At 33.2% G+C, this 16,385-nt stretch overlaps 1 protein-coding gene across 6 annotated transcripts in view; it reads right to left on the reverse strand.

Moving 5' to 3' along the window:
- Window positions 1-1,201: 1,201 nt before the first annotated feature.
- Window positions 1,202-16,385, reverse strand: part of T48 (FU domain-containing protein T48) — a 62,381-nt gene continuing 47,197 nt past the window's right edge. For 5 of the 6 annotated variants that reach the window (XM_089637724.1, XM_089637723.1, XM_089637726.1 and 2 more), the window contains exons 3-7: window positions 5,962-6,092; window positions 4,762-4,920; window positions 4,192-4,289; window positions 3,604-3,705; window positions 1,202-2,449 (exon numbers count right to left, since the gene is read on the reverse strand). In XM_089637724.1, coding sequence (XP_089493850.1) covers window positions 2,074-2,449; window positions 3,604-3,705; window positions 4,192-4,289; window positions 4,762-4,920; window positions 5,962-6,092 — 866 coding nt within the window. In that variant the 3' untranslated portion in view covers window positions 1,202-2,073. Of the gene's footprint in view, window positions 2,450-3,603; window positions 3,706-4,191; window positions 4,290-4,761; window positions 4,921-5,957; window positions 6,093-16,385 lie in introns of all 6 variants that reach the window. The other variant, XM_089637728.1, reaches the window with a different exon arrangement.

The raw sequence follows: 16,385 nt of genomic DNA on the forward strand, positions 1-16,385 counted from the left end.
CATCAAACAAGTCGCGTCGAGCCATGATGGAGGGTTACACAAAAAAAAATTAGGAAAAAAGACAAATTAACACAATAATTAGTTTCTAAATACAGATAATTAAAATAAAATGTATATTATTACTTTTTCACTCGAAAGGCGGATATAACAACTTATTTCATTTAAAAAAACAAAACATGTTGATTACCACAAAACTTATTTGCACTAAAAATATGACCACAAACAATTTGTTAAAATAATAACGTTAGAACCACGATTCGTTGCAGATTCTAAGTATTCGCGAACCGTCGAGATAAGAAAGAACCACGTGATACACTAACACAACTACGCGCGCGCGGGGAATTCAAACACTGAGAGGGGAAATATTGTAGTCTCCAGTTTGACGAGGTCTTTCATAATATAAACAAAATCATTTGTCACATCTGTGTAGAGATGTCGCTAGATAAAGGTTCAAATTATTTTTTAAGCCTGAGTTTTGCGCCATCTATACAGAAAGTTCCGAGATATCGCAAGATGAAATTAAAATCACGTATGATTGCGCGTGGCAGCGAGGGCCCGGAATCTTGAATCAAACATAGATGCGCACGGCAGCCTCCGGGTTAACAATATATGAAATTGAAATAGTTAATTTTATACCATTTTGCATACAAATCATTTCAAAATTTTATCAATACAAGATAACTGCCAGGCAATTTCCTGTCACCCTACATTTGGCTTCAATTTCAATCGAATTGATGCTCTGTCCAGGGCTTTTTAGGTTGATGTAACAAATTTAAATGCAGTATTCAACATGATTAGGTACATTTAAGCTGAACCGTCCAACTTGTACAGTATGATAAAAATTCATTCAGCACAAATTTATAAAGTGGTTTATGTTTGTTGGCGATTTCCTTCTTTTGCCGCCTTTCACGTGTCAAGCTGTCATTGGGGAAAACAAAAAAAAACACAAATAATTATAATTTTTTTATTAGATTATTTTGATTTTTACATCAATTAAAGGGATAAAAAATAAAACACAATTTTAATGACTAGATAAAATTATTTGGTGTTTTGTGCAGTGTACCTTCATATAAAAAAATATTTTTCTCTATTAAAAACAATAGGTACCTACTCTAAAAGGAGGTGTAAAAAAATTGCAAAGAATACTTATTTAATATCTTTTATGTACATTTAAAATTATCTATAAAATGTATTTGATTTGATGACAACATAATAAATAAAAAATCAAAACACACTTAAAACAGGTATCTCTAATGGGAAAATTTGAATTTAACCTTTTTTATATTATCAACTTTAAAACTAGTTACTTATACATTAATCGATTTGTATTTTTTTATGATGACGTAAATTAAATTTATACGGTGCTACAGTTTTAAAAGTTCTACAGTAAATGAAGCATGAACTACTTTCAATGATGTAGAGTAATGAAAATGTTTGTTTATTAAAAAAATATTAAAAGATTTAAAAAACATGAAGTTTTCGCTGAGCGATAATCTTTAAAAGACCCCTACTTATATGCTGCGTACTTTTAGATGTCATTTAATATTCTGATATCATTCTAAACGCAGGATGTCCTTTTAGAAAATTCCCATGTGAAACGAAACACACACCACTTTTCTGATACATTATATATAATACACTAATTTTATTATTACATAACATTTTAGGCTGGTCTCGGTGTCAAAGTTATTACATACTAGACCAGTCTTAAGAGAATCATATTTTAGACTGGTCTTTGGCATTTTGCTCTAGTGAAACTTTTAATCAGGGTCATGAAGTTCATAGTATGTAGTTGCAAAGCTGTTGATGCCCTAAGAAAAGAAGAATACAAGTATAATTGTCAATGCCACCACACTGCACGTTTTGACAAAATGTATGTATTTTATAGAAACTAGATGAATTACATACTCGACAATGGATCACATCAAATATATGCGACAGCCGTGAAACAAAGATTAAATTTCTTTCTCTTCATGGGGCATGTAAAGCTTTGCATTCTCTATGGACGGAACGACACGTCCCTATTATTATTAATATTTTATAAAGCCTAAATAATACAGGGTAAACACATCATTATAATACAGTGACAATCTCATCTTGTGGCCTAAAGCTGATGAGGAAAAAATCATCATCGAGCCATAAATTATTTTGTTGCACCTCCTGTCTGCTCTGCCAAGCATCCGCATGTTGGATGCTAGGTCTCTCCATGACAGATTCCTGAGACAACTCCCACTGCTGGCTCCAGTCCGGTTTGAAGGAGAAGTCTCGGAAGGCCGGACTGTCTTGGTTGTGGATCGAGACCTCGTAAGCTGGGGGCTTTAGGGTTGACATTGGGGTGGACTGGGTTGTCTCTAGGGAGGTGTTTGCTTTCTGTGAAGGGGCCTGGAGGAACTGAATCAGTTGGCCAACTGGGGGCTGCGGAGGAGGCACCCAGGTTCGTTCGAGGAGGCTGAAAAATAAAGAAAAATGTTAATGTTTTCATGAAGGAAAGTTTTGGTAAATTCAATTATGAATGTATCTACATGGGATTTTTTCAATGATCTTATTTATTGCTGAATAAGGTATGCGTCTTACAAAAAAACTATGTCAGTTGTTCGCAATCTTCAAAATAATTCTGATTTCAGTAAACAGCATGACGTCAAAAGAAGTAGTTTTGATTCAAGGGCTAACTTGGCCCGTTGTCCCACTTGCTTGGTAATGGTAAAAAATTGACAAAACTGGAGACCGTGCGCAGAAAAGTAAAGTTCACTATGGTTTGTAGAGCAGCCATTGTGGAATTTTTCTGCGCAGGGTCTCCGGTTTTTGTCGATTTGGTACGGATACCGAGCCAGTGGGACGGGACGAGCTTAGATGACTTGAATCCTATAATTTCTATACCCGCTATATCCGATTTTTTGACAAAATGATCTGAGTATGACATCTTGTTCACATTTTTGCGAGCAACAAGAGGAGCCTAAAATTGAGTTTCAAAACCCTCCTTATCATGACCAAAAACCATGTTAAAACTGCGAGTGAGAAACCAAATCCGCTATATCATACAGAAAGTCACTATCAAAACCCGCTATATCGGATTCAACGAATCACAAGCAGTTATTTTGCCAAAATACAATATGGCCGCCGCTCTGACGCCACGCTCGTGTGTCAAAATGATCTACGCGTGAGTTTCTAAACCCGCCATGTCGCCTCAGTTGACTTTCAAAATCACGAAGTGAGTATCAAAATCCGCTATATCCATTTTATTTATCGAAATTACTTAATTATTGCTAGACATATATAGAAAAATAAATGCTTTTCGAAATTTTATTACTCCAATTCATTATATAAAAAATTTAAATGCATTTACTTATGTACGCTAGAGATGTGACAGTTTTTTGCGGTTTTCTCCAAATCAATGAAAGTTGATATAGCGGGTATAGAAATTACACGACTCACTTTACCGACTGCGAAACATCACGTAAGACATACCTAAGGTCACACTGTCAAAATTGCATGTATGATACGGCAACAAAAGAAGTGGGTATGGAAATAAGTTAAAAAATACGTAGTAGTTATGAGGAACTCTGTTCAGTAATTTCTACTGGGTAAAATCTGAGTTTAGCTTACCGTTCTGCCCAACTGGCCAACCGGGGCCAGTCCGGCGGGATGACAGGAACATCTCTTCTGTTCAGGAGCATCAGGATCTTAGCCAGGTCACTGAGGGAGCGCCTGCAACAAAATAACAATATAATTATCCTTTTCTATGTCCAATAATGGAACATTATTCGTTCAGTAATGGAACATTCTGTTCAATAATGGAACGTTTTATCTAAACCTGGAACCTGGCTGTTCTGCTGCAATTTATTGTGCACTCATATTTTTCATATTTAAGAAAAGCAGAGTGCAGATTGGTCGATCGTTTTTTTATTGATTACCGAATCATAATATTGATAGGTAAAGCTTTTGTAACGTTTACATTACCCTGACATGAGTCAAAACTAAAAATTAAAATACAGAGATTTTACATCCTTTCACATGTTTTCTTTATGACAAAAAATGTACCTTTGGCAGAATAGAGAACATACTCAGTTGGTACACACTAGAATTATCTGTAACATTGGCTAATTCGAGGGCAAAATTTAGTCAGCATAGTTTAAATATTTTTAAGCATCCATTATTATAATACACGCACAGTAGTTAATGTGATATTTTTACCCGCAAATAACGGCAGCATCCGTGTTACCAGCTCGATGCATCTCTCGAACCTGTCTTCTCACATTGTTTAAAATGGCCAAGAAAGTGTAGGCATGGGGCTGAAAGGAACACAAAGATTTGATTATTGTAATGTCTTCGCCCTGTGTAGGTAAACTGGGATATATTGGAATGGTCGGAGAAAAGTCAATAGATTTTAATATTATCTCAGATGACGGGGATAACAAATACTTTTTAAATATAGTTATGGGTACCTACAGTTGTTTTGCTTTCATACCGTCTCTCTCACACAAGACTTCAGTTGCACATTCATTACGATTACGTTTGTGAATGTACACATCAACGTAAATTTCTTACAATAATATTATATACATATATCATATATTCACATCAATATGATATTTACATAATATTATATTGATGTAAGTTGTTTCGATGTAGTATTGAGAAGACCAGAGTTTGAAATTAAATCGATTAAAAATGTGTTGCAAGCAACATCTGGGAAAATGATTTTCATGTAAACATTTAATAGGAGAAAATTTTTCAAATAGCTCTTATATTATTCAATCTTACCCTGAATTTGTCGAGTTCCTTGTGGAAGTTCTTCAGGGCTTTTGGGCTCTGTTTAGGCAGACTGTCCTTGCGCTTGTGGCGCATGCGCACACACAGCAAGCCGCCCACTGCAAACATGATGCACAGGAGTAAGCCGATGCTACAGCCTATTATTATCACCTGGAACATAAAAAACAACAAGATTAGATTAGTGAAGCGGTTATGAAGTTTCTTTGGGTTATGGGTGAGTTTAATTATCTACCTCAAAACTCTCGACACACTGTAAGATGGTTGAACCCATGGAATAAAGCGAAGAATCACCCTGGCCAAGTACTATGATGCTATATTCTTCAAAGACACATCAAATCGAGACTCCAAGATCAAATCAAATCTCTATAAAAACATGTATCCGACTTGACTTAGAGTGTTAGACCCTCAAGAAGAATATAAAAAGAGTAAGGTCAGTCAGAGGAAGATCGTCTACGGGGTATGCGCATCCATATACTAAACCAGTCGCAGTTTACTAGTGCTGGATGACTCTGCTGGCGAAAATTTTATTCTGACAGCCATTTTATTTTTATGTTGATTTTTACTCCCTGAAATAATGAAACCCTACACATTCTGTTGTTGTATTGTAATTTGCAAAACTGCACGAACTGACATAAAGTCCATTTCCCTTATTCAGCTTATTTAAATTTATTATAAAAAGATATAATAGATATGAGTATTTTTATTTTACATAATTTTACATTTATTTATTGATCAGCAAATTTGCAGTAAGCAATTTTGTGCAATGTTTTATACTTTCCTAATGTTAGCTGGTGCTTTAGAAGAGTTACTTTGAAAGTTTTAAAAATGTTTAGGAAAGGAGAGCTCATTAAAATAATAAATGAAAACTACTTGGGGAGAAGTACCTAAGAAGAATCTTTGGAGCAATAAAGGCAAATGGTGGTTGGAGAAAAAGGTAAAATCACTAAAACTCTGCAGAAATAGTATAGTACCATTCACCTGTTAGAAATACTATTTAACAATGACCATCGGCAGCTATCTCCTTACAGGGATATCAAATAATATGTTTTCCATGAAGTTTTGAAAAAACAAACATTGTGTCAAAATGTGCCGCATGACGGGATGATTGCGTTAAAAAATTTGTAAAGGTTAACAGCAATGTAATAGACATGCTAAGCTTATTATCAGAGATTAAAGGAGCAATATACTTGCATAAAGGACGTCATTGATTTTCCTGGGAGGCTGGCAGGGGTTCTCCTTCCCGGTGTAGGAGGGGCAGAGCCCTAAGCATCGCCCCCGGCCCACGGCTCCCAAACCACACGCCTGGCACTTCTCCCGGCAAGCTGGAATCAATGAGAACAAACCATTATTGTAATTGCGTTACATTGTGGGTGTGACTCTCTGATATGTATGGATGGAAAAGTAACATTGGGTGAGTAAAAATAACAACTAATCATTGCGAAAACAATTTCATGAAATCTTTTGATTTTAAATGGTGGTCTCTCATTATCTCTGCAATGGTCTTCATGGTCGAGCGGTTAAGCTCCTTGACTACGGATTTAAATCTCGACCGGCACAAATAAATTGTGTTTTCAAATATATTTATTATGAAATAATAACCCCATCTTATATTTGCTGCATGTGCCAGAGTGGTAGATACTCTCAGTATCACCCTTTTGAAAGAACCAACATTCAGATTCGAAATGTTGCTTGAAATTAGTCATGTTCGGTGAGCATACCAGAAAAACCAGTCAATCAACCTTCATCTTCACCATCTCCTTCCCTTCCTCATTTTCTTCCATCTCACAACATAAGAATTTTGTTTTTTTTTTTTTATTTTTTTTTTTATAGTGAATACCTCACAAGAGTCCCAACTGCTCCCGTCTGGAGCCAGTGAGACTATGGCATCCCCAATTGGTGGATGTTGTGAGGCTGAAGGTAAGTGGGGAAGGGAAAGAGGAAGGTTGGAAAGTACCTGGCTATTCAGATCTAGTCACTAAACACGGCTAAAGCCATTTGGAGCAACGTTTCAATTCTGAATGGTGGTCTTACACCAGGGCGATACTGGTAGTATCTTTCACTCTGGAACGTGCCTCAAATATACTATATATTATTTTAATTAATTAATTGTGAAATAACACAAATTAATCAAATAAAATTTATTTGCGCACGCCGGGTTCGAACCCGCGACCTTCGGAATGGCAGTCCAATGCGTTACCACTGGACTATGCCGGCCGTTTAACCCCATTTGGGGATATCGTTGTCTCACTGGCATATTTTTTTAATTTTTTTAATTTTTTTATTATTTATTTATTACACGCCCTAATGGGCTTTTACAGACTTGTATTTGAGACACAGACTTTTATTTGAGACACTTGTGCGGTATTCTCTTTTTGATAAATAAACAGAAAATAGGGAGACGTTTAATATGCATCTTTTAGTTTGAAAACACTTTGTATCAGTTAGTTAATAATAAGAAGTAAGTATTTCAGTTTCCGGAAATAGAGAAATAGTGCACAATTTTAGTAGCTACTTTGTTAAAAAAAATTGATAATTTGACGCTTTTTGCTTCAAACCATGTTTTGACATACCCAATAATAGTAAAATAGTATTTTTTTATAATATTTATTCAATAAAAAAATTTACAGTGTGTGATATACATATATATTTCACTAGTAATAAGATAAAAGATGTTATGATATGATTAATATTTATTATTTTTCAATGTTCTCCCATAATAAGCAATTGCTTGTGTGTATGGGATGAGGTATTATTTGTTTACTTTCTTAGATTTTTATTTTATTTTTTAAATTTTTGTTTTTGTATTTCTTTTATTTAATTACGTTTTTTTATTTAGTTTAGGTTTTCAGTATATTTTTTTAATTGTGTTTTGAATTCTTTGAAACTATCATTTAGTGATCTTATATTTTCTGGCAATTTATTGAAGAAATTTGTTCCTAAGTATTTGTAGTTTTGCTGGCCCAAAGTTTTTTTACAAATCGGAATTGGTAACATGTATTTTTGCCTGAGATTTGCTGTGTTTTTGAATGGTACGGTTTTGTTTAGGATATTATCTTTGTAAACTTGTAAGGTTGCGTGATACAGGAAAAGAGTATTTAATTTTCTGACTTTAAACCCAAACTAACCCATATAATTTATTTTTTTAACCAAACCCAAACTAAGAACCTAATATTTTGGGTTAAATAAGAGGCGAGAAAACCTAACCCTAAAACTTTCACATCAATAACAATGGACGCTAAGAGATCAATCCAACTAACTAACCATCACACCGTTTCTCCGCACGGGTAGGCAGAAAGGACAGATCGCAAAACAACTCGGTCTTGGCACAAACTCCTTGCCTCATTCACATTCATACATCATCTCATACATCTTGACATGGCTCAAGTATCTGATTCACTCGATCGTGCCATGTCTTCCTCGGGAGTCCCCGACTTCTGCTACCATTCAAATATCTACTTACTTCTCAATATTATTCAACTACTAAAAACCGAATTTTCTGTATATTTACCTTCTTTTTTATATGTCCATAATATAGATGCTCGACCTAGTGCCATTTTTAACTCTGAAAAGTCTATCTTGGTGTAATGGTACCTACTGGAGAACACAAAAGGTCAATCAAAGCCATTGTGAAAACGAAACTAATATTTTTTGGCAAAACGACACATTGTTTTATTGTCATGATTGTTCTCAGACAAGAGGATGTGAGAGCGAGACTAATTGGATGATTTAATAGACTGCTAAGTACCCACTGTCCAAAGAGAGAACGACCAATAAAACTTTATAAACAATGTAACTGTCAGTGTCAGATGTCATTATTTACTGCCAATGTGCCAACTGCAACAGGACCGGGGCAAGACTTTTTGCCCTGAGAAAAGTAAGTAGGTATTCTTTTTTTTAGTGCCTACACAGATATTTCAGAGAAACAGAAAAAGAAAAGGAATTATTGAAAAATACTTGTTTACAAACTAGGTCTAGTGAGGTATCGTTTACCATTTGTATCAGTAATTCAATCCAATATTGGGTTTGTATGCCTTTATTGAAAGAATTGAGTTTGTGTTCGGACAAAACTATTTATTCATATTATAATTATTATTTTAATCTACACGAGATATAAATTGTTCTCCTATAATCTATCAAGCATGTACAATAATGTTTGTTTTACAATATGCTTTTATCAGTTATTTTATGACACTACATATGTATGCTTACTTTCTCTATTGGCTACTTTCGACAAGAAAACACATACTCAAAATAATGTACTCTCTCTCTACTTATAATTATTATTATAATCTAGATCGACTGTTTTTTTTATTTTTGTTTTATGAGTCATAACACCACCATGATATTGTACACGAGATATAAATTGTTCTACTATAATCTATCAAGCATGTACACTAATGTTTGTTTTACAATATGCTTTTATCAGTTATTTTACGACACTACATATGTATCCTTACTTACCCAATTGGCTACTTTCGATAAGAAAACACATACTCAATATAATGTACTCGCTCTCTACTTATCATTATTGTTATTATATAGATCGATTGTTTTTTATTTTTGTTTTATGAGTCATAATACCACATAATGAGATATATTATCACACACTTACTTTCATATATTTTTGGTTCCTTGGAACGGGCAATTTGCCTAGTTAGGAACCAATAATTTCGACCTGATAAGGTACAATAATCTATAATCAATAAAAATATTTTATTTATATCTTGTATCATATTGTACTGTGTGTAAATCTAAATTAATAAATAAATAAATAAAATAAATAAATATTCATATTGCGTATTAAATAATTCATCTTAATATTAAGCATAACATAAAAAAGACTTTATTCATAAAATATTTAAATGGACTTATTCATATTCACACAATATAAATATGAATACTTAAGTAGTTTTGTCCGTATAAAAATTAAAATCTTTCAAATAAGACATGCAAATGCAATTTTAGATTGAATCAGCGATACGATATTGTATTTATATGCCTTTCTTGAAAAAATAGAGTTTTCATACGGAAAAAAACTATTTATTCATATTTCGTAAGTACGGGCGCAAACAAATAATTCGTCTTAATATTTTAAAGCATAACTTTCAAAACGAATATTTAAGGCGATGCACTACGTCGTGTAATATTTTGAATCGAGCCGCTATCAATAACACACCTTACGTAGATGGCGATAAGGGTTAAAAACCCGCTTCACACTATCCACCTGTTTTGATCTATGCAAGAAAAAAGCATGGCCAAAAAGTTCCTTTTATTTTATTTTGTGGATGTTCAGGCACAAATATATAAATGTTTTCGATCATCTTATAAATAACTTAATTTGTCACATTATACAATAAAACCATAACCGAAAATGGGTTCGTAAGTAGGAGATTTTGAACTTTAAAGCAGTTTTCATAGGCCTATACATTATTTTTTTCTGGGCTTATAAAAAGACTTATCTAAAAAATACTCGATTATTTCAAATTATTTCATGTATTCTACTCACAGTATTTAATTAAAGCATCTGAAACATTTCTAGGCGACCAAATTTTCAAACCAAAAACACACGATTTTAAATTACTAGGTAGTGCATCGCCTTAAGTGATATTATTAAATTAGCGTCATCTTTGAAAAATCTGATTTTGAATAATTGAAAATTTATCCAACAAAGAAAAACCGAATGCTTTTTGGATTTGACCAATTTTGGTCATATTCGATTAAAATATGAAACTATGTCGATTATCACTAGCTTTTGGGTTTAATGAAAGATTCAAAAGAGGATGCAGTGTCTGTTTATCTCATCAAAGATGCTCTCCGAGTGACGCTCAATTTTAATTACAATTATTAATGCGTGGGATGGTCTCATCGTATCCAATTTGAACAATAATTATAATTAATAGGACCATCGCCCCGTGGGCAGACCCATGGTCGTGCAATCATTCGGAAACATACCATGTCTGTAGAATTGCGATTATCATAATATTGTTACTATGGCAAAGTTATGAAATAACGTGTGATCGTTTTTCACGTGAAAATCTAAAACCTTTACAGTGGGCGAGTATGCAATGCAGTGATATTTCTGTGTAATATAAATTTATTTTGTTAAATCCATCGCTCCATGGGTCCCCTTTTAAATAAACATTTTACCTTTTCAAATCTATTCGAGACTAGTTGAATTCCCCGGCGTTGCCCGGGCGACACGCAGAATTTTTTGAAATTTCATGTAGACAGTTATTATTTTCCTCTTATTTTGAACGTCAAGTGTGCAAATTTTCATCAAAAAGTTTTAAAATTACGGATAATTTGAATTTCGACAAATTAATTCCAATTTTGAAATAGACAAATAAAATAAATTTTCTCTTAAAAATATTATATTATTAGTAGGTACTTTATCGCTTGTCTGAATTCTCCGAACCAATACTTCCAATTTTGAAATGACACAAGTAAATTCAAAGCAAATCTAAGTTCTGAAGTTCATTGAACCAGAGTTACAGACATACAACCGGAGTTAGTATTTTTTTATATTAGTTGTTGTAAGCCATCGAATTCTGACAACAAGGTATTATTTTGAAACATCACGTGAAAGGATTGCCAATATGACGATTTTTTTTTAATTGCAACACGTAGATTCTAATCATAAGAGAACAAGTTTGGATGTATTTTTCACTATCGTATTATCGATGTTTCGAATGTAAAAACTGCAAGAAAAGCTAAAAGATACAGAGTGCGTAGTGACATTTTTATAAATTCCCGTTTAAATTTAGATTCGCGATTTAATTTGATAACGGTCTTTTTATGGTTTTTTGTTTCATTCTTCAGATTCCTAACAAAATCAAAATTAAATTATTTTTTCATCCATCCTGCGTGCCACTATACAAGAAAGGGCCTTTTAAAACTTAAAATGACTTGTATTTATTTACATAAAATGTAAATGCAAGGAGTACCACTGTTAAAAAGCGAGAACAAAAAATTGCAAAGATGAAAAACAACTTCTGTTTTATGATTGTTTTATTAAATTCTTACCATACCAATACAATCTATTCAATAATATTATTATTATTCCATATTCAATACAATCTAGCAATCTATTCGATCGCACTATAAAACTGATAGATAGGTATATGTATAGATAGAGTTGTTTAATTTGAAAAGTGAATTTAGCCAAAAAAAATCCACTTTCTATATTTTAAAACTATCTACTGCTCTGAAACAAGTTATAAATACTATGTTTTTTTAATTATATTGTTGTAATAAGCCTCTCATATAAATTAAAGACATTATTTGAAATCTGGGTTTCAAACCCGCGACTTCTGGATACATAGTCGAGAGCTTACAGTTCTGCGGACGGCCTCCGTGGTCGAGTGGTAAGGCGAGCTGGAGGTCGCGGGTTTAATTCCTGACGTGCGCAAGTAAATTTTGATTGAAATTGATTATTTTTTGTAATTTCACAAATTACTCATTTAATAAATATTTATTCGGGATCAATTTTCCCTTGATCAAAAAAAAAATTATACCATTTTTTTGTGATATAATATATGATAATAATAATAATTATGTAGATAAGTACCTACTTTCAATTGACTAGAAGCTTGTCTAGGAAACCTTAACCGAAATCACACGGATAAACTAAGACAGGACACGGAGTAGTTAATGATAATTATTATTGCCAGCGCTAATGGAACGCACAGAGATTTTGGCGAGAGAGGTAATTGGATACTTATGAATATTATTTCCTACAATCAACAATAATAATACGTCAACAGGTATTGTAAATGTAGGAGTAAGTACATACTCTACCATGCTATTAGCAGGCGTAATGGATGTTGTATGAAGTAGTCGGTACGTTAGAACTAGATAATTTATTAATGTTAAGTAGATTGAAATTTGTTTGTGTGAGGTCTCTCGTGGCTGGTGTGTGTGTCTCATGTGCATACATCTCTATTAGAAATTATGTTTGCAGTAGAAGTTGAGGGTGGGATTACATTTAACTCGCTTTCTCTATTCCACTCTCCACCATCCACTGTGATAGGAAAATTTAATGTTTAATTTTCCTGATGATAAATCATATCAGAAAATGGGTGATTGAATGGTTAAAATTGCCTGAAGCAAAACAATTGTAGAACGGCGAGTTAACAAAGTAAAATTTGCAAATTATCTTTAAAAAAATTGTTTGTCAAATTCCTGGGAGGAAATTTTGTAGGTTTGTTACAATACAGTATTTGAGGAAACAAAAGTAAGGGGAAACTGGGTTTCGGGTATACTAAGGTAAGAGGATAGTGGAATTTGGAGTAGCTAAGAAAAGAGGAAATTAACGAAAAGGCAACTAGAATTTGGTAAAACTAAAAAATGAGTTTACTGGGATTTTGGGGAAACTAATAAATGAAACAGTAAGATCGAGGGAAAGTAAGAAATCAGGAAACTGGAATTAGAGAAAAAATGAAAGGAGTGGAGAAGAATTTAGGGAACCTACGAAATAAGAAAACTAACGAAAAAGAAAAATAGAACTTAAAGAAACTAAGAAATGAGCAAACTGACATTTAGGGAACTAAGAAATGAGATACCTAAGTAGGATCTAGGGAAACTAAGAAATTGTAAAACTGGACTGAAAAAAATTAAACTAGCAGGATTTAGGGAACCTACGAAATGAAGAAACTAACTGGAATATGGAAAAAATAAGAAATGAGAAAACTGCACTTATGGAAACAAAACAATTTCAAGAAATTACGAAACCGGGATAATTTAGGGGATTCCATTAAATGAGTAGAGGGGATATAGAGAAAAGCAAGTTAAATTTGGTAAACTAATAAAGAATGAGAAAACTCCAAATTCAGGAGGCTGGAAAATCAGGCGTGATAAAAATCATAAATTGGATTTGGCACTTCTTATCCAGAATAAATTTTTAATCAAACCACGAATCACACAATTCGTTGCCAATCCCGCAACATGTAACCTAAAACAATCAGTGATTCTAGTTTAGTGTTGTATATTATATATATCATGTTATTTGAGTATTTGCTTCAATAATGAGATAAGATTTAGAAAGAGGTTATTGAGTAAGTAAGGCGAAGAAACATTTTATTTCTCTCTGGTCCAACGCCGATACACTTACCGGAGAAGTTACTAAACTGAAGCATAGTTTAATGCAATTTGAAGCAGTTTTGATGCATGATATTTTCTGGTCTGTTGAGGTTTACGTTTTGTAAAAGTATATTATTTCATTACTTCTTAGAAAATTCAAAATCTCTCCAGCGCTTTGGTACTACATGGCTGATTTTTTTCTGTGTATCGAATTATAAGCAGTTAAGGTGAATCGAATTTCCGTGTTTATTTAAAAAAAAGTCTCAATTCAATTATTATAATAATATGCGAATTAACGAATAAATTATTCCAACTTTATTGTCAACGCCGCCGTTGTGTTTTAAGAACTCAAATATAAATTTTATTTATTGTCTTAGCCATAAAGTAGAAACCTGCTGGTCTGAAGCAGCAAAACTGTGAGCTCTGGCGTAGTGAAAATTGCACTGGCTTTTCTGTCTAAAATTTTAAAATGCAACAGTTTTCAGAAGACAGAGGAATTTCCATCATAAACTGTGGAGCTTTTAAATATGTATTTATCACGCACCAATAATTTCAAATCTCATGTAATAAAGTTAGCAAAAAATAATAATGTCAAATGGGTTTCAATCCAAAAAACTTATAAATTTGTTAGTAGGTACAGGCGCATTCTAAAAAGGACATGTTTGAATTTATTTGTACACATCGATACCATCAAAAGATTCAAAATAGTTTTAAAGAAATAATTAGGAACACCCTTCTCCAGTCCCCTCCTTCCTCGAAAATACCCAATGATACTGGGTGCGTTCTGACATTTATCAATTCCCTTTAAGTTTAAACTCGCGTTTCAACTCGGCAATGTAAGTACTTTTACTCTTTTGTTTCATTCTAAACCTAACAAAAACAAAATTATTGTTAAATTAAATTTAAAATAAAACAGTAGCTTAGTAATCCCCACGTTTATCTTTATACTTAATGCCGACCGGGTTTCGTTACGACAGTAGCTTCGTCAGGGCTATATAATACTGTATTAAAATTTCAAGTAACATTTGTTATCAATATGTTAAGCTTACTTACTTATCAATACGAGTATATTGATAGCACATATTACTTCTAGATTGTATATTTTACATTAATATTTTAATACCATATTTTACAGCCCTGACGAAGCTACGATTGTAGCAAAACCCGGTCAGCATTAAGAAAAAAAAAATGGTGTTTCCCGTCGGTGGCCGAGTTGACATCGCGTTTGGGTCCCACCCAGGCGTAGTGTGTTCAATTCCTCGGCTGGCTAAGCTGGCTAAAAAAAATTGTTTTATTTAAAATTATAATGTCACATCACAAAAAATCTGCTTCATATGAACGAATAAAATTTTTTTTTTTTTATCCATCCAGTACATCACTATAGAAGCAAGGGTCTCTTTATCCATCCAGTATATCACTATAGAAGCAAGGGTCTCTTTATCCATCCAGTACTTCACTATAGAAGCAAGGGTCTCTTTATCCATCCAGTACATCACTATAGAAGCAAGGGTCTCTTTATCCATCCAGTACATCATTATAGAAGCAAGATTTTTTTTATCCATCCTGTACATCATTATAGAAGCGAGGGTCTCTTTAATGATTTCCCTACACCTCTTCTTCATTTTAGCATACAAAAATAAAACAAAATATTGTTAGGGACTTTTGTTCCTGCTTCGGCACAACATTTTTCATTAAAAATAAAGTTATCAGCATGAAAAAGATTAAAAATCGTATTATGAAGTTGGCAGACATTAATCCACTGCCCGTAAGCCCCTCCTGCAGTAATGTGAGGAGTAAGCTCGGGGGAAATAAGGCTGCAAAAGACGGTCTTTAGATAGACAATAGAGACGTATTAGTTCAAGGTACTTGTTGGTTTATTTGGTACTGTCAGTACTGCCTTTGCAGGGCCGCTCTTCCTTAATTTTACGACGGTGGCAGAAAGTATTTGAGGCCAGTGGCAAGTTGAGTTCAACATAAAAGCGATTTAAAAAAAAATCGGCATTCTGTGAGCACATTTACTTCTTCATCGAATATAATATATTTCTATGTAGTCACATCATTTCCAAAATTGATGAGCAGAGGTAAGCATTGAACATTTTAAAACGGGCACAAGTAGATACTAGGTAATACAAGAAAAGCGTAACTTCATATTTGCGACAGGATTCATTTTTCCACAGCAATAACTAAAAATGCATATTCCATTAAAAAAATATACATTTTTTACGATGCACAAACTTTTCATATATCGTTTTTACAGTTTTAATTCATATTAAAATTAATTTTTTCCATGAATTTGTTGTTTCAAAATTAGAAACAACATAACTTTTAAATACTAAATTCGCGACACCAGCGACAATATTACCACAAATGTTTGCGCAAAAAAATTTGATCTCGAACTTATATTTTTATTTTGAATTTCACCCAATGAAACAGAACACATATTTGTGTAGTTGAATTTAGTATTTTGGCTCGTTCGTTCACCGAGCACTGTGCAAAACTGTATTTATGTTGCTTTTGTATGAAATATCTTAAAGGTT

The sequence above is a fragment of the Hesperophylax consimilis genome, chromosome 12 (genome assembly GCF_061612785.1).
Source record: "Hesperophylax consimilis isolate HC1 chromosome 12, BYU_Hcon_1.0, whole genome shotgun sequence".
Classification (NCBI taxonomy): domain Eukaryota; kingdom Metazoa; phylum Arthropoda; class Insecta; order Trichoptera; family Limnephilidae; genus Hesperophylax; species Hesperophylax consimilis.